This window comes from Neopsephotus bourkii, unplaced genomic scaffold, assembly GCF_033783945.1.
Source record: "Neopsephotus bourkii isolate Nb327-2 ecotype Australia unplaced genomic scaffold, CSIRO-AGI_Nbou_v1 NB_832, whole genome shotgun sequence".
Classification (NCBI taxonomy): domain Eukaryota; kingdom Metazoa; phylum Chordata; class Aves; order Psittaciformes; family Psittacidae; genus Neopsephotus; species Neopsephotus bourkii.
In genome coordinates, this window is record NW_026901328.1 from 215797 (window position 1) to 243709 (window position 27913).

General features: G+C 40.7%; 2 protein-coding genes across 7 annotated transcripts in view; one reads left to right on the forward strand and one right to left on the reverse strand.

Annotated features, from left to right (window-relative positions):
- The window catches only part of CNOT10 (CCR4-NOT transcription complex subunit 10), a 35449-nt gene extending 19209 nt beyond the window's left edge, over positions 1-16240 (forward strand). For 5 of the 6 annotated variants that reach the window (XM_061355700.1, XM_061355701.1, XM_061355699.1 and 2 more), the window contains 9 exons: positions 1444-1565; positions 2211-2387; positions 4959-5039; positions 10029-10142; positions 11972-12102; positions 12352-12387; positions 12472-12599; positions 14407-14482; positions 15933-16240. In XM_061355700.1, coding sequence (XP_061211684.1) covers positions 1444-1565; positions 2211-2387; positions 4959-5039; positions 10029-10142; positions 11972-12102; positions 12352-12387; positions 12472-12599; positions 14407-14482; positions 15933-16087 — 1020 coding nt within the window. In that variant the 3' untranslated portion in view covers positions 16088-16240. Of the gene's footprint in view, positions 1-1443; positions 1566-2210; positions 2388-4958; positions 5040-10028; positions 10143-11971; positions 12103-12351; positions 12388-12471; positions 12600-14406; positions 14483-14929; positions 15443-15932 lie in introns of those variants that run through there. The other variant, XM_061355697.1, reaches the window with a different exon arrangement.
- A 7551-nt stretch (positions 16241-23791) lies between these two features.
- TRIM71 (tripartite motif containing 71) overlaps positions 23792-27913 on the reverse strand; it is a 53868-nt gene continuing 49746 nt past the window's right edge. The window contains exon 4 of the mRNA XM_061355702.1: positions 23792-26399. Coding sequence (XP_061211686.1) covers positions 24948-26399 — 1452 coding nt within the window. The 3' untranslated portion in view covers positions 23792-24947. The remainder of the gene's footprint in view (positions 26400-27913) is intronic.

Sequence of the window (27913 nt, forward strand, 5' to 3'; positions counted from 1 at the left end):
TTCAAAATAAAAAATTCATAACTTTTCCATTGGGAATTTCAATGGTGCTCATTATTTTGGTATCTCTATTTCAGCAAATGTAAGGAAGATATTCACAGCTTTTTTATAGGAGAGGTTTGCTTATATCCCCATTTCACAGGCACAGCATTGAAGCTTCAAGTGTTGGGTCAGATGATCCCAGGCTTCTGAAGCGTAGCTTTCTGCCTGCTACTGATGTGATGTTGTGGTGTACCAGACAGCTTGAATTCATGTCACAAAACCAGCTTGCTGCTTCCGAAATTTATAATTGTACAAGAAAAAAAAATGAACTTTAATTAATGTTGATGTTTCTGTTAATGTTTTGTAATGCAATGTGTTTGGTTTTCTAATGTTAATGGATGCTGCTAAAGTTAAATTTGTAAGATAGATTTGCAACATGACAAGTGAGGCCCTAATATCAAAGGTGTGTTTAATTTAATTTTGTAACTCAATTTGCGATAATCCTTGATATCTGAGCATGGATTCACAATTATACTCTGGACACCATGCAGAAAAGAAATTTCACTGAAGCTAATCTTCACCTGCTTTAGTATTTTAGTTTATAAAATACAGATGGAAGATGATTCCCTTCTGCGTTTTTTCAACACCTCTTCTAAAATGTGCTGCGTATCCAAACTCATTGTATGTATCTTTTTATTTGACAGTAAATGCCATCATGATGTCAATAATTTTTCTTTACAATAGATTCTGATAAATTTTCTAAAATATGATAGCTATTTTAAAATACAGTTTTTCTTTAAAACTTTGACACTTCATCACTAATTTTACTTACCAACAAAGTTGTTAAAATGGTAAAGCAACCAAACCTCATCAGATGTAGTGTAGAGAGCCTTGAGTCCTGAGACTCAAGTGAGTGATTTTTAAGTTAGTCTTAAATGTCTGCATACTCAGAAATCTGTTAAGTTTATTTAATGTAACTTTGCGTATGTTGTGGCTCAGCTTCATGCTCCCTGTGGAACGGTTGAGAAAGCTTTTTTAGAGGGTGTTTTGAATGCTGTGTTAAGCAGGGAGAGAAGTTGGCAAGTGTTGCAGTGCCAATTCTGAATATTATTTGTCAGGTCATGATTTCTTTTTGATATCCCTGCAGTTCTTTTAGTATGATTTGGTTCATTGCTCTTTTGCTTTCAAAACAGAGGAGAAACTAGGTCGGTAGGCCATCGGACAAACTGTCAGAACTAATCAAGGTTACGCTGTGTGCAGTAAAATCCCTTTGCAACACAAAGACAGTAAAAGGTGCCTGATCCTCCATGGTACTCAAGATTTCAAACGGTACCCATATAAACTATTAATTCTTACATTTTAGCAGCTTCAAACTTGTCTTCCAGCTTTCACTCATTTTGTCAACCTTTCATTCAACAGCCTTGATATTTTAGTCTTTTTTTTTTTTCTTTTTTTTCCTTTCAGACATCAGAACAAGAGACTAAAGGTCTTCCAAGCAAAAAGGGAATTGTGCAATCTATAGTAGGTCAAGGCTACCACCGTAAGATAGTCCTAGCATCCCAGTCAATACAGAATGTTGTTTATAAGTAAGTAAGATTTCAGTGGGCTGTTTATTTTTTTTATCATAGCCTTATTAAGGATACCTGTCTGTTTATCAGGTGTTTTCAAAACTGTAATGGAATAACTGTTCATTTTGTAATTATTAATAAATATAGTGAAGACAGAGGCATGTTAAAATGTTTTGAGGAGTCCTAAACATCATGTGCATGCCTCCTCTGGTGGCCAGCAGAGGGCCCAACTGTGTATCTGTTGTAACTAGGAGGGGTTAAAGCTTGAAACTGATTTATCTCAGAGTCATATTTCTAGTTAGCTAAATCTTTCCTCTTTTTCTCACTAAAAAATACACCTTTTCACTAATCCACTTTTCTGAAGTGAAGGAAGAATCTAGTTGCTCTGCCATAAAGCTTTAGGAAGTGAAGTCAAGAAAACCAAGACAACTTGTAATTATGTTTTTGAGTCTCCTCACTCTATTTGAGCATCATGGTATAGTTTTGATAAATAAGAATAGCAAGATACATACACCTTCATAAATTAGATTTGTTATACTAAAACGTGATTTAATTTTTTTTAGGATGAGGTTTTCTCTGCATTCAGATCTTTCTGGAGCTCTGCTTTTACTGTTTAATTTAGTAGGATTGCTATTTGTTGGCTAACTTCTGTGTCTCTTTAAGCGATGGGCAGTCCTCAGCAATACCTGTAGCAAGTATGGAATTTGCAGCAATATGTCTAAGAAATGCCTTGCTGCTGCTCCCAGAAGATCAGCAGGAACTAAAGCAAGAAAGTGGATCTAAAACTAGTAATCAGCTGGGGGGAAATACAGAGAACAGTGAAAGCAGTGAAGCATGCAGGTAAACAGAATTGAATATAAACCTTTCTTTCTGTCTCTGGGCTGACAGTCTGTGTCTGCTACCTCTCCTGTTTGGCCAGCAGAAAAAAATAACATACATGTAAATTCTCTCAGTAGTGTTGGGATATCCAAGGATATTGTTTAGCTGCTCATTGTTTTAGTTGCTGGAATGCTAGTTTAAGAGTACAAAAGTGAGTTAATTCCTACCATTCCTAACAACTTTAATCAATGAGACAGTGACATTCATTTGTTCCCTGGCCATCTTTTTTTCTGTGGTGCAAATGTTATGTTTTCCGACATCCTCCCGCTGTGCATAGTGGTATTTCTCTAATTATAATTGAACTTTCACATGTTACAGTGATTTTATGTGTGTGTGCACATGCACCGTGTACCTGATTTAATATATAAATGCCTGGCAACTCAGTTGTAAACATGTCCCCATGATCTGATTTGACATTCATCAGCCCTAGTATGCTTTTTGTGTTTGTTTTGGACTAGAAATGAGAAACTAGATTTAGAAGGTAAGTAGGAAAGCAGCATGGAGCTATTGCTTAATAAATTGCTATTTACAAAGAAGAGTTTTTTCTTAAGCTCTTTTTCTCCTGAAAGATTCAGAAAAAGTTTGTGTTTTGCTGTTTAGGGTTTTTTGTTTGTTTTTGTTATTGTTGTTGGGGTTTTTTTGTTGTAGTTGGTGGGTTGTTTTTGGGGTTTTTTTTTTGTTTTGTTTTGGTTTTTTTGGGTTTTTTTTCGGGTTTTTTTTTGGTGTGTGTTTATGCTGGTGAATCCAAAACTTCTTTCTGAAGAGTAACTTTTCTGTCCATAGCCTGCGCTTTCACTAATGACCATTTTGAGAAGGGAAGAGTTACAATAACTAATCTGTGAAAAGTGGCTATGTTAGAACTTGAACTACTCAGTAATAAAATACCTACAGTGTTTTTGTCAGACTCAAGTACAGATAAATTTTAAGAAGATAGGATCCATTTGTTACCTGCCAAGGTTTTACTGCACATATGCTGTGTTGCATAGGCACAGCACAGCATATGTGCAGTGTATGAGAGACACAGCCTCTCTATTCTAAGGTTGCCTGGAGGTAGGCTGTGGCTAGGGGCTGATGGCTGTTACTGCTACAACCATATTTAAAGTCTATTCACTGTTCTCTGTAACCTTCTTGTCCCAATGACTGTCTTTCCCGACAAGTTACTAAAGGACTTATAAAAATCTGGGGGTTTCTGTTGTTGATGGTTTGGGGTTTTTTTGTTTGTTTGCTTTCTGCTTCTTTCCTTACTGAGGTTGGAGGTTGTGAACTAACTTTCTCTGGCAAGCTCTATGCAGCCCATTGAGATGAAGCTTCTCAGGTTTATTGAGAGGTCAATTTTAAGCTTATGGGGCCCACTAAGGGACAGTGATGAAAACAAAATGATGACTCTTACTCAGACAAGGCCTCCTTTTTTGTTTTGGTTGTGGGATGGTGGTGTTTGGTTTTGTAGGAGTGAGGAAAGGAAAACGTGCTATATGGGAAAATACTTTACTACCTTCTGCTTTTAAAACCAGATGCTTCTTCAGCTTAAAAAACAACACACCAGCAACAACAGAAAAGCCTTTCTCATATCTTTCAGTTCTCATTGCGAATTTCAAAATATCCAGCGACAAAGCTGGCTGTTCCTAATCTGTATGGCATGTTCTGAAAGATTCCCTAGGAGTTTGTTACTTCTGACAGAGGAACCTCTACGAGAAAAGACTAGAATGCATAAGGCATTTGAAGAAAGTCACACTAACTGAGCAGGATGCTTTTGGAGCAAATCTCACCAATTGAGCAGGCTGATTCTGAGGCAGATTCTTGCTTAGCCACAAAAAATAGTGAACACTTTCAATGGTTAAGGGTACTTCTTAATCTAATTTTTGGCAAAGCCATGAAGTATATATACTACAACAGCATTGAGTACAGTTTTCCTTGAGGTCTGTTGCTTTAAGTTGGAATTTATCTGTTTGTAGTAAGCAGATATGAAACTGCATCAGTTTAAAAGTTCATGTTCAGTGGACAGATTCTTTTGAAATAATTGTAAAAATTAAGTGCAGCTAGAAGTCTAAAGTAAGGTGCAGAACATTGTGTTATTTTTCTAGAATCTTTGTGTTATCTTTCTAGAATTTTTATGTAAGTAGTTTATAAGATATCTGGGGAGAGAACTAGTTTACTGCTTTACTAACAGGCTGAAACAAAAGAGAGGCTACCAATGCAGCAAGTTCTGTGTCTCTCCAGTTTAAAGTTCTTGTCCTATACTGAACTTCAAGAGAAATAACTCAAGGCTGTGGAGAATGGTGTGGGTTGTTTGGTCTGTCAGTCAAATCCTTCCCAGCAAATGTCTTTCTTCTTCCTTCTCACATAGGACGGTTTGGATAAGAGCATGTGTCTCAATTTCTGCATCGCTTCATTTCCATGCTTTTTAGGGTATAGAATTTTTGCTGTCCTTTAAATGGAGTGAATAAATATTGATGCTTATTGCACTAAGTTTTTTTTAGATTGATTATTATTATTTAGTCACTCTTTATAATTAATACACTGTTTTTATTCTAGCAATAAAAGTCACGAGGAGGATAAATTCACTGCAGCTCCACCTTCTTCGCCTTTGAAGAAACAAGAATTAGAAAATTTAAGGCAAGTAAATAATATAAAATATTATTATTATAAATTATTATTATAAAATATGAAACTGTGCTATGATTCTGGAGTCATTCCTATCTTTTTGTTTATTAGTTTGTTTAGGTACTTGCAACACTGAATTGTAGCTGTTAATTTAAGGATGCCTTTTTTCAAATGTGTGTGCTTCCTTTATTCTGGGCTTTCACTTCAAACAAATGGAAACCATCCAGAATTTCAATTCAGAAAGTGGATTTGTCTGTTTGATCACACAGTTATAGGCTTAGCATTATATGTTGTGCAAAAATAAAAAACTAAGTCCCATAAATGACAAAGCTAAAAACATGACCATGGCTATTCTGGTCGGTGGAATGGGTGGAATTACTGTGTGGTAGCTTTTCTTTTTAAGGCCTTGATAAGACTAGTTTGGAATTCAGCCCCCACAACTTTGTTTACTTGTTTGATGAGGAAAAAGAAAAGGAAGTGGTGAAAGCAGCTATGCTGCTTTCAGATGAGAATGGTGCTCCTTTCAGCAGCAGTAAATCAATAGTTTGCACTTAAGAGAAAGAAGAGTTGCTGGTAGCCAGGCATTTGACTTCCTCACCATGGAAGAACATAGGTAAAATTTGACTGCAGATTTTTTTTTCCATGTTCTCAAAGGTACTTAAGATACTTGTTCAGTAGTCTGAGTGCTCTCCAAGCAGAGTAACTCCCATGTTTCTAAATAAGTATCATGTTATCTGGAAACCCTTTACTTTTCCCCAACAAGATTATCATTCCCTGCCAATGTTAATTATTACAGGTGGCTGCCAGCCTGCTGAAAATCTCTCTTACTATGAAGTGTCCACCTGTTTAGGAAAAAGAAATCTGTTTTAAGTTTCCATTATGCACAAAGCATACAGTAATTTCCCACTTAAACTCTTGGGTGAGCACTCATTCCAGCCTAAAACCTAGGTAACCTGTCTTTTATAATGACCAGGTTAACTTTTGCTTTGCTCCACTATGTGTAGCAAATCTACTTGCATTCTTTTAAAAGCAATTTAGCAGGAATCTGTAAGGAGACTTTAGTGAGACCCTGATTATTTATTCTGAAGTGGTACAAGAGCATGCTATTCCACGTAGAAAGCACTGGATTAAAAACAGTGGTTGTGGTTTTGGTTTGGGATTTTTTTTTTTTCCCTCCTGGCTGTTGAAAATGTGGTTGCCGCATGTCAAAATCATATGGTGTCACTTTGTGGTTTTCTTTTTTAATACATAGTCTTTTCTTTCACAATCAGCTGTTGTATCTACTGATGAAACTTGACAACGTGTCAGGAGAAACTTACCAGTTTAGCAAGAATTACACAGCTTCTCGTAAGGAGCATCATACAAGGAAAGGAAAAGCATTGATTTGCTATTTTGCAATACTGACTTTGGTGGTTCAACCCAGAGGACCAGACATCCCTAGAATGCTTCTGCTAAAACTACTAAGTTTCTGTAGACAGCTGTGAAAAGCAAAATACATTATGCTTAAATGTTAGTGAATTCACGTAGACTTGTTCACTGAGGAGCTAAGTGAGAAAATGAAAATTCTTGTTTAGTCAGGTAATATTAAGAAAAAATACTGAATGGTGGCAAGGATTATCCTGAGGAATAGGTGTCTCTTCAGTTCAGTTCTTTTCTGTTAAGTCACTGGATTATAAAAAACTCTTGCTTCTAGAACTGAAATAGGCAACACAAATGCTTTTTTTTTTTTGCATTATTTTGTACAGGTGCACATCCTCCTAAGAATTTAAAGTGACTTTCTTTGCCCCTAAATAGTTCTTAAAAATTAAAAATACCATCTAGAAAAGGCTTGTGTGTCATACGTAGTTTGGTAGCTGAGCAGACTGTTCTCACATTAAGCAATAATTGCAAGGTTTTAAAAACACCAAGCAGAAGTCTGAGGACACCGAACATTGCTAAGGGTTGATGCATAGGAAGTAGAAACTCTAGGTTTTTCTTCTGAGTTTCTTCTGAACAGTTCTGCTCCTTGCTGCTTCTCATCCTCTGAGATGCCAGTTCCTTTGCTCTACTCTCAGCCTGTGGTATGTTTCACCACACCGGAAAAACCCAGTATCAAGAGTAAAGGAGGTCTGCTAGACCACAGTGCTACTATATTTGCAATTTTGTGTATTCTATTGTGAAAATTGAGATGGCTAGCAACAGCCCTGGTTATAGCCCTTTTCTCCCTGCATTGAACAACTGTGTGTGAGAATGTTGATTTTCCCCTACCAAGCAGCTAGAGATGAAGGAGTAGTTTGATCACCTGCTTTGTCCTGAAGAGAGATGGACTGCAAACCCTTGCTGTAAGCCATATGATCCAATTGTACCTTCCCCCACCTTTCTTTTGACTCTTCTGTTGGCCATCTCCAGCCCATCATTATGCTTTATTTTATTTTATTGCATATTGTTGAAGTGTGCATACCCCAGTATTGTATACGGTATTCCAGGACAGTCACTGACATTGCTGATAATTTCACAGGTAATAGTGTAAGGCCTACGATTACCCACTGATATACCTTGTCTCTTCTACCCCCAGCTACCCAGTTTTGCCTCTTTTATCCACGTAAAGATTGCAGTGGACTGTTTGGCCTTGTCACAATACTGGAAGCTCAGAATGCTAATCATCCTATCACTGTTTGTCTCTCTTCTTCCTCACTCTCAGCCACTTCATAGTTCTTCCCCATCTCCCCTTTGCTGGTGCTGAATTTCCCCATTTGACTAAGCACCTTCTGCATTCTGTATTTCTTAAAATTTTGGATAGTATTGGCTGTGTTGAAAGGTAAAAAGCAGACAGGTTATAGCCACTCTTGTGCTCAGTTAGCTAGTAGAAATTACCTCACATTAATGATGCTTTCTGAATAGATTAGAAGTGCCATTTTTTATGTCTTCATAGTAAATTTTGAAGAACTAGGTTTGCTCTGGCTTGCCCTTTGCCTGAGAAATAAGCCAAGTCAGACGGGGAGTTTGGGTTCTGTAAGCTTTCAGTCTGTGTGGGCTGACAAATCCTGTTGCCTTGACCTACACAAGAGGCTGTTTGACATAATCTGGCAGTTTAAAAAAACATTTTTCTTTTTCCTAGTGCAAAGGCAGTCTTATTTTGGGCATGCGGAGGCTCAGTGATGCTGGAAGTCTGGCATGCTCAAAGGTGACCTGTGGAGTTTTGTCAGAATCCTGACCAGGGTGTAAAACTAGTTTGTCTTTTCCCTTGTGCAATTCTTCTGCTCCGGTTAGCTGTCAGGTCTCCTGAGCATTTGGTTTAGCTGTTCCAACAATGGATCCAAGTGTGCAAGAACAGTACTGCAGGGAAGAAAGCCTGAATGTTTTCCTTTCTTTAGATGGCTGTAGGTGAAGAATCTTGCCAGCTCTTACAAGGCTTAAACAGTAACGGGTCTTTAGAGCAGAGGAGTTTTGCTGGACTGACTGTTGTGTGATTGGAGTGTGTCGTGTGTTTGAGTTCACGCATTCAGAAGTACAAAAAGGCTTTTAAAATGTTGTGGGAAATAGAAGATACCTATTGGTATAAAGGCCAGTAGAAACCAACTCTGCAAGCCTTGACTTGTATTTAGCTGGTGATGCTTTGCATCTCTGCTGGTTTAAAAGCTGTGCTTCCTTGGGGCAGAGATGAAAAGAGGCTGTTTAGGAGCAGACTTATTACAGAAAATTAAAAAAAAAAAAAAAAAAAAAATCCCTTTCCCTTCCTCAGTCACAGTCTTTCAGAAATATTTTAGATTTGAGATTTGAGCTGGGGAAGCTTTCCTCTCCCTCTCTCAAGCTTTTGTAAGTGTTCAGATTTAATGTGACATCTGGGCACAGTGCAGAGGAAGTAGGGGGTAGGGAGAAATACTGGAGAAGCTTCTTATCTTGCTTGTGTGTAATTAAGGAGCATGCCTCCTGGGAAAGGGGAATAAAAGCACCCCAGGTCCTGCCATGAATTACATGACTTATTGCTAGACCAAAAATGGGCCTGACAGTTGCCAGAAGGTTGGCATGGTAATAGGCCACCTACCAGCGGGAGAGTTGAAGGCTTTCCTCCCATTGCTCCCAACGTGAGACCCCACTAAGAGGATCTGCTCTTTCCCTCTGGAGAAGGACAGTCTGCTCACAGCAAGGTGTCTCAGGCAGAGCCTTGTGCCTTTAGGACAAGGCAGCCCGCATTGAATAATGTCTTACCAAGTGGAAAATAACTCCAAGTGCTGTGCTTGGCAAGGGAGAGGGCAGTTATTACAAAGTGTGAAGCTTGGCCTAATAATGGCATCCTGGCATAGAATTATTGTTTAAAGATGGAAAATGGAAGTAGTTCAGATTTTATTACAGAAACTGGCAGAGATTTGGGGGTTTTGGAAAGATAAGAAAAATCTGTGATGGCAGTAAAAAGCCACAGATCAGTCAGAGTCTTGGCAGCAGGTTACAGCTCTCAAAACTGGAAATACCAAATTCTCCAGTGCTTGTTATCTGCCTGTGTGCAAACATTGTAGAATACAGGAGTGAAACGTGCTACAACTTCACTGATTACTGTTATGTGTCTAGAGATTGTACCTTGCTGAAATCTACAAATCTGAACCCTTTATTGCAGTGGGGGCGGGGGGGGTGGGCAATGACAAATCTGAGTCCAAACAAATAAAAAGAGGGTGAGAAAGGGAAACCATTCCTGAGAAAAATTATAAAAATATGTGGTGAGGTCCATCTTTCTTTAATCTGTTACTTACGGTCCAGATTGCAAAATCTTACAGAGCATACAATGGTGATCCTTGGTTTATAGAACACAACATATGTATTTCCTAATTCAGAGAATGCGATTGAGGCCATAGATAATGGAACACTAGCTCCTTCATAGATTGATGCAAAGACATTATTGCAAGTCTATGATTTATTTTTTCACCATTCAAGACATTTAACAGCTGCATTTGGAATTGCAGAATTCTCCATTTAACATATTGGCTTCCCCCCCTTTTTTTCTTTTTGTTTTTTTCTTTTTCCTTCCAGGTGCTCAATACTTGCGTGTAGTGCTTACGTGGCTCTGGCTTTGGGTGATAACCTTATGGCATTGAATCACGCAGATAAACTTCTTCAGCAACCAAAGCTGTCAGGGTCTCTTAAGTAAGTCTGATGTGGTCGTTTCTTCTTTCTTAGCCCTGCTTTTTGCTGGAGAGTTCAGAGTTGAAGCTTCCAATGTCTGTAGCTGCTTGCCAATTCTGTATCTGATGCAAAGAATTGCTTGGCCCGCTCCTGTTCTTGTTGAAGCCCTGACTAAATGTTCATTGACACGCAGGAACGTGAGTCCCCTCCTTTGTGTATGAATTCCATGTAATTCAGAATCTATCACTGCTTTTGTTGCTATTTGTTAATCTCCAGCAGTGGCAGAACCATCTGGTCTCTGTCCTTATTCACTGTGGGGTTGCACGTGCTGGTGCTGGCGCTGGCGCAGCACAAGGGGCAGGAATGAGCAGCTGGGGGTAGACAACATCAGCCCAAACCAACGTGCTGCTGAAAAGCTCCCTTATGAAACTATGGCCTCGGATGGTAAGGTTTGCTCAGTTAGTAGGGTACCAGATCTTGGGTGTGTATGACTTTAACTTCACTGCTACTGTTGTGCTTATAGGTTCCATTCTTCACTTTCTCAGTTCTCATTTGACACTGTATTTTTGGGAGGATATTCAAAGCTCATTCTGTTTCTACCCACTAGTTCTCATATACCTCTTTAAGCAGCTTTAGCTCCATCCTTCCAACCTTGTATGTACATTTAATTCCTATATCATACACAGAGTAAAATATATTAGAGGTTTTTATTGTAGTACTATTTTTCAAAACTGGTAATGTATTTACAGGAAGCAAGCTAACTTGTGCTTATTTTTATATGCTGGCAGCATACACTAAAATGGTCCACACCAATAAAAGTCTTTGGCTCCTATGCTCCAGACTATTGCTGGAGCTCATCTTTTTGCACAGCCATTGTACGAGCAAGATTTTAGAGGAGTTCGCAAGGTACACGTACTTTCATGAAGGCAGTGTTACCACTATGTAATGCAATAAATGCTAGCTGACAGTTGATTTGGGAAAAACAGAGACATGTCTCTTGATCCCAGGAAACAAAGCTTTTATGCGTACTGGGAATATTGAACTGTTCCTGTTTTCTTAGATGAAATAATTTGCATGTTGAATGTTAGGTTTTCTATATCAGATCCAAGTTGCAGAATTTGTTTGGGACAGCTGACTGATATTCTACCTGATTATTTTGTAATTCGTTACAACCAACTGTGCAGTCAGTTTGAAGTGTGCTGTTTATAGCGGCATAGAACAAGCATGAACATTTTTTGCTCAACTTTTGTTTCGGATTAAATATTTGCAAACTATGCTCTTGATTGACAGGATTCCTTCTGTTCCAAAATTGTAAAGGAAAGCTGCTGAGTAGCTGAGCTGAACTAGAAGTGTCAAACGCTAGACTTGCTTAAATCATTTGCAAAACCTGCAGTTGGAAACATGTTTGTGCCCTGTGGACAGGCCTGTATAGTTGCTGTTCTTAGAAATGTAGCTATATCAGAGAATGTATTTGATTTTTATTGAATGGAAGGTTGCTTAGCACCTTAAATTATACAAGTATCCATATCCTGGGGTGTTTTTGTAAGGATTCATTTTTTAATTCTCTGAGATAAAGCCATACCAAGGCACTGTCTTGCTGGACTGGCAATTCCTGTGCAAGAACGGTTGTAACTCAGGTGCAGATGTTTTTAACAATATTAGCACCTAAAAGCAGTAACTGGCAGAACTGGGTATTGTGACAATACTTTCTAACCAAGCTAACTTCCACTCAGGTGCTTCAAGTAATAGTTTTCATGTGCTCACATTAAAATCTGCATTCAGTTTGTCCTACATAACAAACTGTGGGGGTTGTTAAGCTGACATTTGTACCTAACCCTTTGCTGTTGCAGGTTTCTTGGGCATTTGTATGCAGCAGAAGCTCTCATCTCTTTAGACAGAATATCTGATGCCATCACTCATTTGAACCCGGAGAATGTCACTGATGTTTCCCTTGGGATCTCTTCAAATGAGCAGGATCAAGGTTAATGAACTCACACTTCACTAGAACTAGTTATGCTTTCCGTTGCTTTCCTGCTGTAACTTTGTGTATACAAATACAATGATGATTGAGACATCTTAAGTGATATACATTCTTGAGCAAACTGATATAATTTCCCTCTTTAATGCCAGACTGTGAAGAAAGTACATTTGTATCTTTGTATTATTTTTGTAATAAGCTTTAAAAACCTTACAGAACATGATGGGGTTTGCGTTTCTTTTTTCTTTGCAGGGTCAGACAAAGGAGACAATGAGGCAATGGAATCTTGTAAGTACCAGCCACTGCATAGAGTACAGGAAGTTACTTGGCTAGTTTGGAATAAAAATGTAGTTTCTTTTTCTTTAATTGCAGCTGGCAAGCAGACCCCACAGTGTTACCCCAGTTCGATCACATCTGCACGAACAATGATGTTATTTAACCTTGGAAGTGCTTACTGCTTGAGGAGTGAATATGACAAAGCTCGAAAGTGTCTTCATCAGGTATGAAAAACAAATCTGAAGACAGCTTTGGGGACAAATGTGCTTCCTTCAAAGTGCCATTTAGATCACAGCAAATCCTGGTGGTACCATAGCCCAGGTTTATTTGCAGACTTTGCTGAGACAGTGGTTCTCTTCTGTCTTTATGAACCGATCTCTATTAGTAACATAAAATTAAGGATTCCAAATTTCTTTCTTGTGCAAATAGTTCAATACCACTATGGGAAGCACTTTTTCTCCTAGGCTGTATCAAAACAGTGGAATATGACTAGCAAGCCACTTCACTTTTTCCAAGTTTGTTTGTTTGTGTGTGTGTTGTTCTTTCTTTTTAATAGCTTAATAGTAATTGTTATATTTCAGAGGAGGAAGTTCTTGATGGCTTTGAGTTTACTTCCCTTTTATCAGTTATAACTCATCATCTAAGGTATTAACTTTAGGACTGTGAGAACATACTGCAGTGCTGATGGATGTATGTTCCTTGCCTGCCTTTTGTCCCACGAGTTCTCAAGCACTGCTTTTGAAACTGTCTTCACTTAGCCTGGCTCATTTGGTCTTTCTTGTGGCTGGGACCATCTCTTTCAGTGATGATGTTTGTCTCTTTTTGTAGCCATTCCTGTCTGTCAGGAAAGTCTACTCAAATGATTTGTTGAGATTCAAACTGAAACAAGAGTCTTCCAAATTACTTCACAGTAGTTGTGTAGTGAACAGATTCAAATTCATTGAGGTTCTCAACTGTTTAAGGGAGTTGTCTTCGTCTTTTTTCTCCCAAGACTTCTTAGCCTCTGCAGCAGATGTGTAAAGCCCAAAGGAGTGTAAGGCCATCTGTGGATGTAGAGTATAGCAGGTGTCTGCATCTACAATAAATTAATGAATTTGACTTTGTAGCCAAAAATATTTATATATGGAAAGCTAATAAGCAATTCCTGTTAACTTTGTATTCTGAATTGTGGAAAAGTGGAGGTTACTTTCTTCACCTGTCATCTCACCGGGAAACCACAATAGATTGGCCTAGGAATTTGTCCTGGATTCAGCAGTAGCAGTCATTTTTCTCCTTCTTAGTAGCTAGTGCAGTGCTGTGGTTTTGACTTTCGGCCTGGGAACAGAGCTGATAACAGCGATGATTTTAGTTGCTGCTCAGTAATGTTAGGACTTTGTGAGTTTCATGCTCTGCCAGGGGGGAGGGGAAGCCAGGAGGAAGCAGAGACAGGACACCTGACCCAAACTGACCAGAGAGGTATTCCATACCACAGCACATCATGCCCACTATATAAACTGGGGGCAGTTACCCAGAAGGGCTGGATCACTGCTCGGTAGGGCTGGGTATCGGTTGGCGGGTCGAGAGCAGTTGTATTCTCTTCCCTTGTTATTTCCCTTATCATTCGTATTATTGGTGGCAGCAGCAGTGATTTGTGTTATACCTTAGTTACTGGACTGCTCTTATCTCTACCTGTGGGAGTTACATTCTTTCGATTCTCCTCCCCATCCTTCTGGGAGCTGGGGGGGAGGGGGGGGGCAAGGACTGCGTGGCTAATTTACGACTGAGCTTAAACCACGACAGAATTACAGATTCATATTAACATAAACATACAGCAGATGGTCCTGCTAACTAGTGTGAAACAGATAATCTTTCCTTCTCTCCTTGCATGCATAAACCTGCTGGAATGTATTAATTTGAAAAAGTCTTTAGTTAAGGAATTGTTACTTGTTTTTGTTAGCTCAGATGGTGGTAACAATCTTGTCAAGGGGCACTTTCTTTGAGCTGGATGTTTCTCAAGCACTGTTTCTCCCCATCCTTCTCTTTTTCAATAAGGCTGCTTCTCTGATCCACCCCAAAGAGGTCCCTCCGGAGGCTATTCTGCTGGCTGTGTATCTTGAATTACAGAATGGTAAGTAAGTTTGGGAATGTTCTACCAACCTGGACATAGGATACAAGGGAAGGCGGACAGTAATCGTCATTCCTAGTCTTTATAGAGCTGTGCCAATGTTTTGAATGACACCCTTTAGGTCCTATCTTCATTTTACACTGTTATGGATCCATGTATCCACACCCTCAATTCCATAGTTTATTGCCATCCTGTTCTTGACTTCCTAAACATTCATCTTCAGAGCTGAAAGCTTCTATGCTTTGTGCAGGAATCAGTCATCTTGGATAGGCTCAGTAAAACCTGTGATGAGGTTTATACTGTGAAGAGGGTTTGAAAGCCTTTTCATTAAAAGACAGCGGGAAACCAGGTTTCCCAAGGAAGCCATGCCCAAGCCTATGTAGGAAGTACTGCAGCGAAGCTTGTAATATTCATAACTCTCTCTTCTGAAACCCTTCCTTCTTTTTGAAGGTTCACTGTGTTTGCATGGAAGAAAAACCCAAACTAACTATATAATGGGGAACTGGAAAGATTGCACTTCAGTTCTGCAGCATGAGCAGACTGATGCAGCTGTGCTACACTGTCACGGCTGTGGACCTGTGCCCCTTGGTGCTTAATGTCCTCACGCTATGAAATGTTCAGTGTGCTTGTTTCCCTTCAGTTGTCTCACGTTGCAGGCAGGCAGTGCACTCGGGCATTTGTATTCAGAATTGAGACTTCTACAAAGCCGTTCTTACAGAGGTATTTCTAAGTTGGAATTTTGGAAACCCTTGTTTCTGCAACAAAGTAGTACAGAGCAGAAGATAGCAGGAAGTGGGATTTACATCTCTCCTTTAAAAGTATATAATCAAAAGGAGCTACAGGCATTCTTTTTTGTTCTATAAATGGCAACAGAACAGTGTATCTCTTATGAAACAAAAACTTTAGTGAAAGAAAGTACTTGATAAGAGGGAGAAATGTTCTTTCTTTTCAGAATGTATCAGGTTTTCCCTTAGAGTTTTATAGGTTTAACATTTAACAAAAAGTAAGTTTTCCGTTTACATTAGTGTTTATTTGATGGGCCATGCATACAATTGAAAATCAGATTATTTTAAAAGCATGTTGTATAAACCCTCTTGACATTTGCATTACTGTCTGTAACATCACAGTGTGGAGGCATTTTGTGTGAGATCTAGAGTCTTGCTGTGTGGATGGGAGATGTGCCCTTCAGGAATTTAGAAGGTGCTCTGGCATCATCCAGATCTAAGGTGAAAACTTGATGTCTTCACTAAGAGTAGGCAGAACCAAGCAACACTATCTTTTCAAATAGTTTTGTCTAATGCTTTTCATGTCCATGTCACCATTTCACTGAATAGGAAGACTGCCACTGTATATGGCCTGGGCCGAGGGCTCTGTTCTGAAAACAGTGATTTATGGGTCATACAAAGGCACTTGGCTTTGTTGGGATTTTCTTTAATCAGCAGTTGTCTTGTAGGCAACACACAGCTGGCATTGCAGATCATCAAGAGAAACCAGCTTCTCCCTTCTGTGAAGACACTCTCAGACATGCGGAAGAAGCCAGTTTTTCAGCTGGTGCACTCCATCCAGCCTATTCAGATGCCAGCCTTTACCACTGTTCAAAGGAAATGAGGTTTCAGCCTACAGCTGCCCTGCCCAGCAGGGCTTGGGATTTTGTATAGTTTTTTAACCTATGACACCTGCATACCCCAATTGCTGGAGTGTGTTCATTTATGTAAATTTTTAATAAAACATGGAAACAAAAAAGCAGGCTTGGAGGTGTTTCCTTAAAGGAAGAGAGGTTGGTATTGGTTTTGAATGTGAGTGGCAGTTTACTTACTAATACAAAGCAGCTAACAAAGCGTGTAATTCAGTACTTTTCAAAGAGACTGGAAGGAAGTGACAGGAAGGAGAGTACCATTTACCTAGTCATGTTGTGTTGGCTGCTGTGTTGTGACACGAGCTATGAGTTTGTATTCCTCAAAGAGGCTCTAAGTTAACAGAGCTATGTTCCACTTCCCTGAAGCAGCTGGGAATATGATCCTTGCTGTGGGTGAATCATAGGTGCAGGAGAGCATGCTGGTGTAAGCATGGGGCCAGGTTCCCTTCTGTTGTCTTCTAAAGCACTGCATTGGTGAGGGGGACCAGTGAGCTGATTGGTAAATGGCCCCTTCTGCTGCTTACAGGCTGCAGGCCATGGACTGCTCCTACAGAGCCCAGGGGCTCTGCCTGCTTCTGCCTCTTCAGCTCAATGATGGGAAGAACCAGTGCAGGTTCCCAAAAAGGGAAAGGTGCAAGAGGTGACTGGTCAGCAAGGACAAATCTAAGTGTGGCTGCTTACCCTTTGCCAGCAGAGCAAGGCCATAGAGATGAAGGACAACAGGCACAGAAGGCAGTGGGTGCTCTTAAGCAACCAGTGCTGGGAAACACTGTTGCTTCAGCAACATGGGAGTTTGTCAGTATTGTTGGGTTTTATTTTTTAAATCTCCTGGGGTTTCCTTTGCCCTGAAGGAAGGTGTAATGGTGCAGGTACAGCAGCTGTAAGAAACAGGATTTGGGTTTAGGTCTGGTGGTTGGCTTTTCTTTCTTTTCCAATACAGTTTTTACTTCAGAATAATACCTCTTCCAAAAGTGTTTTCTTCCAGTTGCTTGACCCAAGAGGCTCCAACATAGCAGCATAACCAAGGCCCTGCTGATTGATTGCTTATGGTGAGTGAGCATAGGAAAAGAGGGAAGTGATTGTGCCTTGGGACTTAATCCAGCTAACCTGAGCCCAGCATGGAGGGTAGCATCTCTCCTCACTTCCTCTCCCCAGATAGTCTGTACCGTTTCAGCTATTCTTTGACTTTGTCCAGATAACTTCCAGGGTAGAGCTGGGATAATACCTTATCTCCTTGTGCTGCTGGCAGTGTACTTTGCCTCCAGCCATCACCAGGAAGGGCACTTTTCCAAGCAGCCATTTAGGCTGCAGAGCCCTAAGTTTACTCCCAGTAACTTGAGCATTAGATAGTGCAGCTTTGTTCAGGAGAGGAAGCCTGTGGGACAGTCCTGGATTTGTCCTCAGGAGCTGACCAAACAAGCCAGAAATGACAGAAGAGTAAGTGTATTAAACAAGGTACAAGTGGGCATCCCTTCAGCAAGAAGCTTGAGACCTGCTACTATCCCCTCCTCTGTTTGTTAGTTTCTCTGCTTTTGAAGGCTTTCAGAGTAATGCCCAGGTAGCTTTTTCAATGGCTTTTCTCTCACTGCAAGAAGTGGCATTGACTCTGGCCTTGGGTAGAGGCAGTTTAGAAATGGTAAGAATTTAAAAGAAATATGGAAAAAAGTACAGAGAGATCACTTTTCTGAAGGGGAAGAATAGAGCCAAACATCCCTCAATACAGAGCAGATTGACTGATAAACACAAAAAGGTTGAAGATGCTCCCTGTGTGATCAGGCCCTGAATAGAGAAGATTCCTTTCTACTCTTCCCCCTGTCCTGGAATGCAGGGCATTCACATGCAGAAGTTACTGAGTCCCAGTAATGCTCAGCTCCCCTCAGGGCTCCAGGAAGGATGGATGCAGGTGTTGTTCCCCAGATATCCCAGGGCACCTGTATTTGCATGGGAATAGGAGCATTCAGCCCAGCTCCCTCATGACAAAGCCTGTTGCACTGACCACAGCATCACTGCAGTTATCTGTAGAGAGGAGTGAGCAATGGTGCTGACATTCAGCTGTCGGAGTGCATAGCATTAACGGGGGGGGGGGGGGGTCGGCGCGGCGGTGTCAGAACACATCCAGGAAGGAAGCAGTTAAGGGCCTGTCTTCTCTCACAGTCTACTTTTGCCTTTTCCCTCAGCTGCTAGCCATGGTGGAAATTCAGTCAGTAACCTTAATTCTCTCAAGCCATCTTCTGATCCTGCTCACCATTTCTTCTCAAACCTTTTCACCTTTTCCAAAGTAGCAAGGAAAAAAAAAAAAAAAAAAGGCAGCTTTCTAGCTCTGTAAGATGTCACATAAGCCTAGAAAAACTGCATGGAGTACAAGTGGTGAGTTCAGTATCAAATCCATTTCCTCCAGTTATGAGAGTGAGGGCTGGGTTATTTACAGACCAGAGAATCAGAGCTTGACCAACACATCAAAACACTGTAAGTTGATTTTTTTATTTTCACCATTTCTCCTCCTCTCTCCTCTCAAATCAGGTGCCTCTGGTAAGTTTCCAGTAGCCCTCATCCAGAGGAAGCCAGTTTCAAGTTGAGACAAGTGTTTTCTTTAATGCATCCTGACAGAAGGGTTAGCCTAGGCAATACAGAAACACACACACACACAGGTTTGCCATGAAAAAAACTCGTATTTATTTGGTTAAACAAAAATAAAATAAACTGCATAGGAACATTTTAAAGTCCAGAGAGACACTGACTTCGTTTTAAGGCTGCCAGTAGCTGATACATCATCTCCTTGCTACATCCTTCAGCCTTCCCTATGGACCACAAAGATACATTCAGAAGCCTCCATTAACACAAGGGTTCTAATATTTTTGCTTACTCTATGTAAAAGTTTGCACATAACCTGTCATGCTCAGCATCTGAAAATCATGTCATTTTTTATCCAAGTAGTAATATGTCATTGATGCCCTTTTTAGAGCATGGAAGTTCTTGTCACTGCCAGTCTCATTATCAATTTAATATAAAAGCTGAGCAGCTCATTAAAAGCAGAACACTGTGCTGCTGAGACATTTATTATCATTAGGAGAGCAACAGCATCAATCACTACAGTAGGAAAGAAACAACTGCAACAGAAGAGGGAACTACAAAACCAAATCAGCTCAAGATGCCAAACATCTACAGACTGATGAAGTCCTTTCAGGTCCTGATGCAAACCTGCACTGAGGCAACACTGCTCAGAGTGGTAATGAAGCTTTGGAAGATGAGGCCATACATCCAAAATTACATGAGGGGAGGAACATGCAATAACATTGGTTAGGTGTAGATGACCCCAGTTTTGTTGGAGGCTGCCAATCTGTTTGACTGAAATTGCACCCTCACTACTCCAATGAATTGTGCACAAACCAGGCAGCACATGACAGGTAATGCACAGTACAAAGAGTCACAGTAAGAAGCCCCCATCAACTCCGGTGACTACACACACCTTATGAACTAGTTAAAAACTTTTTAGTCATTTTAACAAAGGAACTAAAAACAAAACCCAGAAACAGACATCTCTCCCTGTGAAGGAAAAACTACTACATTGGCTGAAGAGTACTCTACAAAGCTATAAAAGGACTTATTTTTCTTTTTTAAACTAGTCTGGTAGTTCAAAAGAAGTTACTTAACTACATCACTACACAGACACTTAACATTCAGTCAGTAAGGCTCTATGAAAAGAGCTTAAAAAAATTATCTACCTGAGTTTGTAAGTTGATACAATCATTAATAGAAGGTCTAAGACCATGGAGGTACACAAAGCATTTTTAGAACCATTATTGGTTAAAAAATGATGGAAAAAGATGCCAGTCTGGCCTGTTCACCCGTAAGATCACTTAGAGACATCAATGTACATTTTCCACCAGAACATTTACCAAACCCAACACAGCCTACCATTACTAGGGGTCTCCTGTACCCACTGCTGTCACCCCCCAGTAGGAGCAGGGGAGGAAAAAAAGGTTTTGTCAACATAGTAATCTGAAAATGTGCTTCTGCAACTTCACAGGTAAAACAAGGGGCACATCACATGTCACTATTCAAGTTGCATAAAACCCTAACATACTGGTTTAAACTGCCTTCCTGAGAATGAACCTGAACTGCCCTCCAGGAACAGGAACCTGGTTGCTTTGTCATGGTGGAAAAAAATCCCATTGAGTCAAGAACACCGCTAATACAATCACCAGGTCAAAATAAAATAAAATAAAATTAATCAGGATCTTATTCCCTTCAAGCATTTGGTATCACATTTGTGTTTACAGCACTTGGAATGTTCGTCTTTCCAAACAGGGCATAGTTGTAGGCATGCAAAGTTTTTCTCTTGTAGAGAGAAGACCTAAAGGCCTTATGGACATTAGAACACTGCAAATGACCATGAGGTGTGTGTCATATCAGCCAGTAGTGTCATAATACTGAAAAAGTTCACATTTCCACACTTTGTAGTGGAAACAGAACAAACTCAAAGTGTTTTGGTATCTCAGTCTAGTTCACCTGGGTTTATTTACGGATCATCTCTAGCAAGGGCAGTTTAATGCTTCCAGGGGCAGGCAGCAAAAACAAAAGCAAACAAAAGCAGTCACCACACTGTACACACTTAGTATTTCTGTTTAAACTGAAATGCTTGTCCAACAGGCAGGATGAATCCTTCCCCCAGGCAGATTCTCCATAATTTCTCAAATCTGTCTGATGCTAAATTGAGGTAGATGATTTACTTCTGCAAAGTGAGGTAGAACTTCAAGAAAACAGTGGCATCTCTAGTTGTGCATTTTGTACCAAACTGGGTTTCAAACTCCCAAGGACTCGAAGACCAAAGGTACAATATTTGTCTAACACAAGTACCAGTGTTCATTTTTTATACAGCTCCAAACTGTTTGTCTAAACATCTCTACTTTTAAATACCTTATTACCTTTTGGCAACATTTGGCTTACACTCCTTCAAAAAAAATAAAACACTTTGGCACAATTTACTTCTTTGAAACCAGAACTGAACAAAGAAATCTTATGATGACAGTTGTGTCAAGATAAGCCAAGAAGCCTGCTCTCTTCAGAAATTAATATTGGTTTAACTTAACATAATAAACTGGACCCATTTACCTGCAATTCCAAGGGAATGCCACATCCACATGCCTCATATTTTCTCCCAAGTTGATTACATCTGGCCCCAATATGCCAACTAATTACAGTTTTCAGGTGTTGCCTTCCTTCACTTTCTTTACAAGTTTAAGGCTTATGGGCTGACCTAAATCAGTCGTATTTAATAGATACTAAATGAAAAGGAGTGAATTATCTGAAGGATCTGCATTACCAAGTACTGAGTCTGCTTCAGTTTGCTACTGAAGTTCCTTCTCAAATAGTTCTGAGAAATGACAAGATGGCTTCACAGGCTGAACTCAAAGCAGCCATCCTGACTGAGGAAGTTTACTGAGAGCCACTGATTTATAACCTGGCATAGTGAAATTCCTTTGGGAGTTCAGTAGGCAGCTCTGTCACCCACATCTGTTGTTCCCCAGTGTCAGAGCTAAGGAAAAGAGGCACATGCTCACCTCTCCCTTCTCCAGGTCATTTCCACTAGTTAAGATTACTTTGAATGCTTGTTCAGTTTGAAATCCAGCTTCAACGCCTTGCTTTTTTTCCCCTGCATCTAAGTACGTATGTTATGATACTGGGCTATTAACCTGAGAATATGCATGGAAAAAACAGAGCAAGGTTTGAATGTCATTTAAGTATTACTTTTTAAAAGCCCCTATGAGGCATCTTATGTTGGCACTGTATATCACCGCTACTTATTTTCATTGCATGTAAAACACTTCATTTTATAAGCTACACTACCACTTTTCAATGAGACCAACTGTGCTTAGCACTATCTATGACAAAGATAAGGAATTATTTGGGGAAAGCTAAACAGTCTTGTTTTTAAAACGAAAAAGCTCCCCAACACGTGAGGTCAAACATTTGAGGTTTGGTCTGTAAGCAAATCACACTGGATTAAATAGACAGCAACTTAAAGTTCGTCATTCTGCTTCCTGACAGAGCTGGACTGGGGGTTTGTGCAATGGCTCTATACAAAATAGCAAAGGGCAACTTCAGTGTCTGTCACCACCTATGCGGTGCAGCCTGCAGAGGGGCAAGAAAGTTTCTGCAGTTCAACATAATCCTGAATGCATACTTAACTTCTTTAGTGCCTGGAAAACACCTCCCTTCTGGCCCCAGAGAAGGGGGAACCCAACAAGCATTAAAGCACAAGAACATTTCTAGTGCGCTTTAACACCGTCAGCCACACTGGCAAAGGTATCAAAACATCTGGCATTTCTATTAAGACATGATAGGATAAATGCGAGGACACTCCAAACTAAACGTTAAAGCTTTTTAAACCAGTTTTCTTTGGTATTTAGATCTTTCGGGCTATTAGGTTTTTACAGCCCAAGCTGAGTATCATTCTTGGACTCAATAATACAAGACAAGCATGGGTATCTGTCACAACTGTGGGCCATTCCCAAGAAGTGAGGCATGCATACAAGCAGAAGTTGACAAAGTTAAAGGTAAACTAGTTTTCTCGCATACCCATATTTTGGAGTGGCCACAGCAATTTAATGACAGACATCTGTATAAAGATTATCCTTTAAAGACTATTTTTAAACTATTCTGTCCTAAGATTAAGCCTAACTGAAACACTACTTTGAAGAGCTTGCTTCCTTGAGGCTCTGGCTGAAAGCACAGTTACTTTATCTCATTGAAGTTAGGTGTTCTTTCCTCACCCTTCTTTCAAAAGAGGTTATGCCATCTCATGAACCTGTCCATTTCTTTCGGGTCCTTTAGTTTAAGCCTCCTCTACAGTGGCAGCCATCTGTCTGCACACATGATGGGGATTTCTACAAAGGCTAGAAAGTCAACACTCCTCGGAGGGGAAAAGCAGCAAGAAGGAAAGTGCACCTTGTGATTTCTCACAAACTTGTAAAGAGCCATTCAATCTCAGGTCACTTTTGTGCATGGTGGCTGGCAGAGATGAACCCTTTTCTTGAAGGATGGTTAAGGCTCTTTGAACTTTTTGGTAACAACTACATTGACATTTTGGAGATGATCTCTTGCAAGCAGTAAGGTAAATCCCATGGCATTTCCAAGCTTAAGAGTACTGAAACATGAATTTTTCCACTGCAGAGAGATAGAAAAGCCTTCTGTTCCCTACTTTAACCATTGCTGATTGACAGCAAAGGCCTTATGCAGAGCATGAAGCAACAGCTAAACTGGAAAGTGAGACGTTGAAGAACAGACAAAAATACTTCCAGGGACTCAGAAAGTCACATTTTGCTAGAGAGATCTCTATTCTCCCCAGATGTTTCTGCTTCTCCAAAAAGCTATTCTTATATCCCTGAAAAGGCCAACTTCCCCCTGCCTCCAAGCTTTAAAGGATCATATATGTTTATTTTGCACACAATTCTTTGGTACTGCCCTGGAAAAAAAAACCAGTGAGGTTTCATCCTGATGCAGTTTGCCTTATGCTGGTACTGGTAACTTTTCACTAGGATCTGTAGCAAGAGTTACATGGAGCTACAACCCCACCTGACCCTAAAAACTACAGCATACCTTCCTGAATTTTTCAGTCCAGCTCTTTGGGGAAGCCAGACAAAAAAAAAAACACATATATACATATATACTTTTGTCACTGACAGTTACTGCAATTCTCTTTAAACACACACAAAAAACTTGCTGACTTCTCCAAAACACACCCTGAATCTCCAAAGCTACGCTTATTTCTTACTTTTGGAAAAAGGTACCACTTCTGTTCTAGCAAATTCAAACATTATTCTCTTAAAGTCTTTCTATAGGGAGGGGTAAAAAAAAAAAAAATAAAGCTAGTCATTTAACAAGAAATTAAATCAAAATGGTTTGATTTTCCCTGCTTCAATGCTCCTTGCATCCTCTTCTGCTACCCAGATTAGGTGCAATGATAAAATAAACAGTAACTTTTAAACTCGCTTAAGCTTTCAGGTAAAAAGGGTAAAAAAAAAAAAAAAAAGATGGGGTGCATTAAAGGAAGCCTTGCTTTTCTCCTAAACTTCACAACAACCGCACCAAACCATTAAAATGAATAATCTGGTTTTAAACTTAAGGAATTCTTGTGCATTTTCATCAGCTTCAATTTGTGCTGTCAGATTACTGTGTTTCAGAAAAAAAATACACAAACGCCAAAAACCAGTAATAACACAAACTTGCTCTTCCCAGTGAGTGAATCCCACTCACTGTCACAAAATGTTCCAAGTCATCTGGGAGCAAGATGCTGTGCTCACTGATAAATCAACCACACTGAGGTATAAAAAGGAGAACAGGATGAAGTTCTCTGCTGCAGCAGCAATCAAACAAAACAAAAGTCCCCCCTCCCAAATCCCCCCCCAAAGAACTGCAATATGGTCAAGAACACAAATTCTCCACAAACACCTACTACCATTTTCTCCATTAAAAAAGTTACATAGAGCCTTTTTTGGCTTCGTTTACAGAACTCACCACACAAACCACCTAATGTGCACAGCAACACTTGTTTGTGCATGAAACCCCATTGGGGGTTGAAAAAAAGAGGTAAAATGTTCTGAACTGTGAGTGTGTGGGGATGGGGACAAGGGCAAGAAACCAGGGAGGGAAGGGAGGACAATGAGGTAGATAGAATTTAAACTTTACAGACTCACTCCCTGCACAAAAGGTAAGTACATTCATCTGTAAAAAAAATTAAAGATGAGGTAGGTTTGAATTAATGTTGTATTTCTTTTCATTTTCTCTTAGAAGAATATCCCTGAGACAGTTTCTTCCTAATTCAAACACCGATTAGAAGATGAGAATTCGATTGTTTCCAAAATCGACCACAACAATCATGCCATCAGGGGTGACAGCTATACCTGAAGGACGGTCCATCTGACCAAAGCCACTTCCCTGAGTACCAAACTTGCATAAAAAGCTGCCATTTGACTCAAATATCTGCACCCGGTGGTTCCTGGAGTCAGCCACGATGATGCGCCCCTCTTGATCCACTGCCACTCCCTGTGGGCGCAGAAACTGGCCATTCCCAGTGCCCTCCGAGCCCAGGAAGCGTGCTGACTGGCAATCTGGATGGATGACCAGAAGGCGATGGTTGTTGAAGTCCGTCACTACCAAGTGGCCCTCGTGATTGAAAGTCACACCTCTGGGGGAATCAAAGTGCTTCCAGAGTGCCCCTTCAAAGCCATACTTGTTCAGAAACACACCATCTGGCCCGAACAGCTGAACACGATGGTTCCTTGTATCAGAAACAAGGATCTTGCCCTCTGTGTTGACAGCCACATCCCATGGGTAATTGAATTGCCCATTCTTTGTTCCTTTTTCCCCAAACTTCAGAATGAACTGCCCCTCGAACGTGAAGATCTGGATGCGATGATTGTCCTTGTCAGCTACAATGATGCGACGCGAGATGTCGCAGGCCACACCGGCAGGGCGATCGAACTGGCCTGGCCGGGAGCCCAGTGTGCCAAACTTGTGGTGGAAGGTCCCACATGGTTTGAATACTTGGACACGGTTATTACTGCGGTCGGCAACAATGATGTAGCCTTCTTTGTCTACGCTAACCCCCCAGGGGCGGCAGAGCTTGCCATCACTGTCTCCCTCGCTGCCAAAGGAGAGCCCCGGCAGTCCGATGCCAATGTAGCTGCGCCCAGATTTCACCACTACTTTGAAAGGGCTGCTCTCAATGTGTTGGTTGCACATCATCACAGACACCAGGTGCTCCCCCTCCAGCTGTGGACGGTAGCTGACCAAGTAGGTTCCATTCTGCTGGTCACTGACATCTGCCCCAAAGAGGTTTCCATCTGGGCCCATCACCACCACAGAGATCATGTCACCTCCTGAGAGGCGAGGCTCACCATCGTGGTCGTAGCCTATCACTGTGAAAGAGGCCACTTTGCCCTGCAGTGCACGCTTGAGGCCTTCCCCAGTGGCTTTGGTCAGAGGAGCAAAAGCCCCGCTGCTGACAAATCCCATTGATTTAATGGCCATATACAATGCCTGGTCAGGGGGAGTGAACATGATCCTGTCATCTTCCTGTGGCGGGAGAAGGCCTCTCACATTCTTCAGTTCCTGTACCTGAGCCAGCATGCGGTCCCGAGCCAGGAGAATATCCATGGTACGGCCTTCCTCCAGGACCTGCTGAACAGCACTAATGGTGTTGTCCAACTTATTTAGGTTCTGACGTAACTTCTCAACTTGCAAGTAGAGTGACTTAGCCTTGACTTGACGAATCTTTTCCACCTTACAGGGGACAAGGAGGGAGAAGAAAAGCACATTTACACCAGGAAAGACAACCCATAATGCAAACTTTCCATAATGTCACCCTTCTACATAAAAACTGGTTGCGCAGTTGCTTCAGTGTCGTGACGCACAACTGCAGGATAGGCCTCTAAAAGCCACGCTGCAGACAAGCAGAAATAAGGGAAAGGTATTACTTATCCAAATTCAGGATTAATCTCTCCCAACCTCCATCCCACATCACGCATTCTTACTCTGCAGATCTGCTGGCGTGCCATTTGAAAGGAAGTCACCTGCTTACTAACAGTGTTTTGCTTCCCCAGATGCTATTCTAATTGCAAGGTACTTGACAGATCATCCAAAGGTACATCTTACTTAGACTCCAGGGAGGACAGGCAGGCTCCTAAGGAAGAGCAGAGGCTGAGAATTCTCTAACCAGAACTGAGGCAAATTTCAGAAGGTAGGCTGCTATCACATAAAGCTAAAGATAGGAGTCAGCATCAGCTAATGCACAGGGGCTCTTGCCATTCCCTTACCTGTCAGGACCGTGTTCATGTGACTGGACAATACTAGATGTATCTCCAGGGATTTGTGGGGTCCGATCAGTTTAATATTCTACTGCAAATTGTGACAGTTATGCTGAGCTAGTGCTTTATAACAGGACATTTTATAATGTCATTTCAAATGACAGAAAGCCACTGCCAGTCCCCACTTGGGGGTCTGAAGCTGAACCGAAAATGGTTTGCTTATAACTATTTTACATAGGCCTCTGTATATCTTTACTTGTGAAAAACCAGTTTAGACCATCTGGCAAAGACACCTACTGTGTAAAACTAACCAAATATGAAATTGCTTTACTGTTACAAAAATACTTTTCCTTATGTCTGAACACCTGCTTGGCTGCAGAACAATGCCAGACGTGTCTTAACAACAGACAGCTCACTGTCTGATGACTGCTTGGTTATACACTGACTAGATAAAAGATGTACAAACATGCTATTTCACTTAAGAGTTGAGGCATGCATCAGAATGCAAAATAAAAAGGAAGTCAAATGCTTCCTCCAACACATTTCCAAAAGAGATTACTTAATCTTAAATCACAACTTAATCTGGCCTCATCTTTGGTACCCAAAATTATTCACTAACATGCTTCACATGAAGGCTTAATATACTCATCTGTTTTTGCTAAAATGATTTATCGCCACAACTAAGTTTCCTTCTTAATGTTTTATATAAACTGAAGAGAGCTTGCTCTCAGTGCAGACATTCCACTAAAGTGGATTTATGCAGCCTCTCAAGATACAAATTGCACAGGGGCAGCTCTTCTTTTTTACTAGGAATACCTCAAGAGATGGCTGCCAAGTTTCTTGGGGAAGGCTAACAGTGGAAAGTGAACTCATGTCCCTCAATCTAAGTGCCTCAGAAAAAGCAGCATTAGAAGTACAGTAACTATAAAAAGTCGTTTTTACCTTGCCACTGGCACCTACAACAAAGCACTCCTGGCTGGAGAACGACAC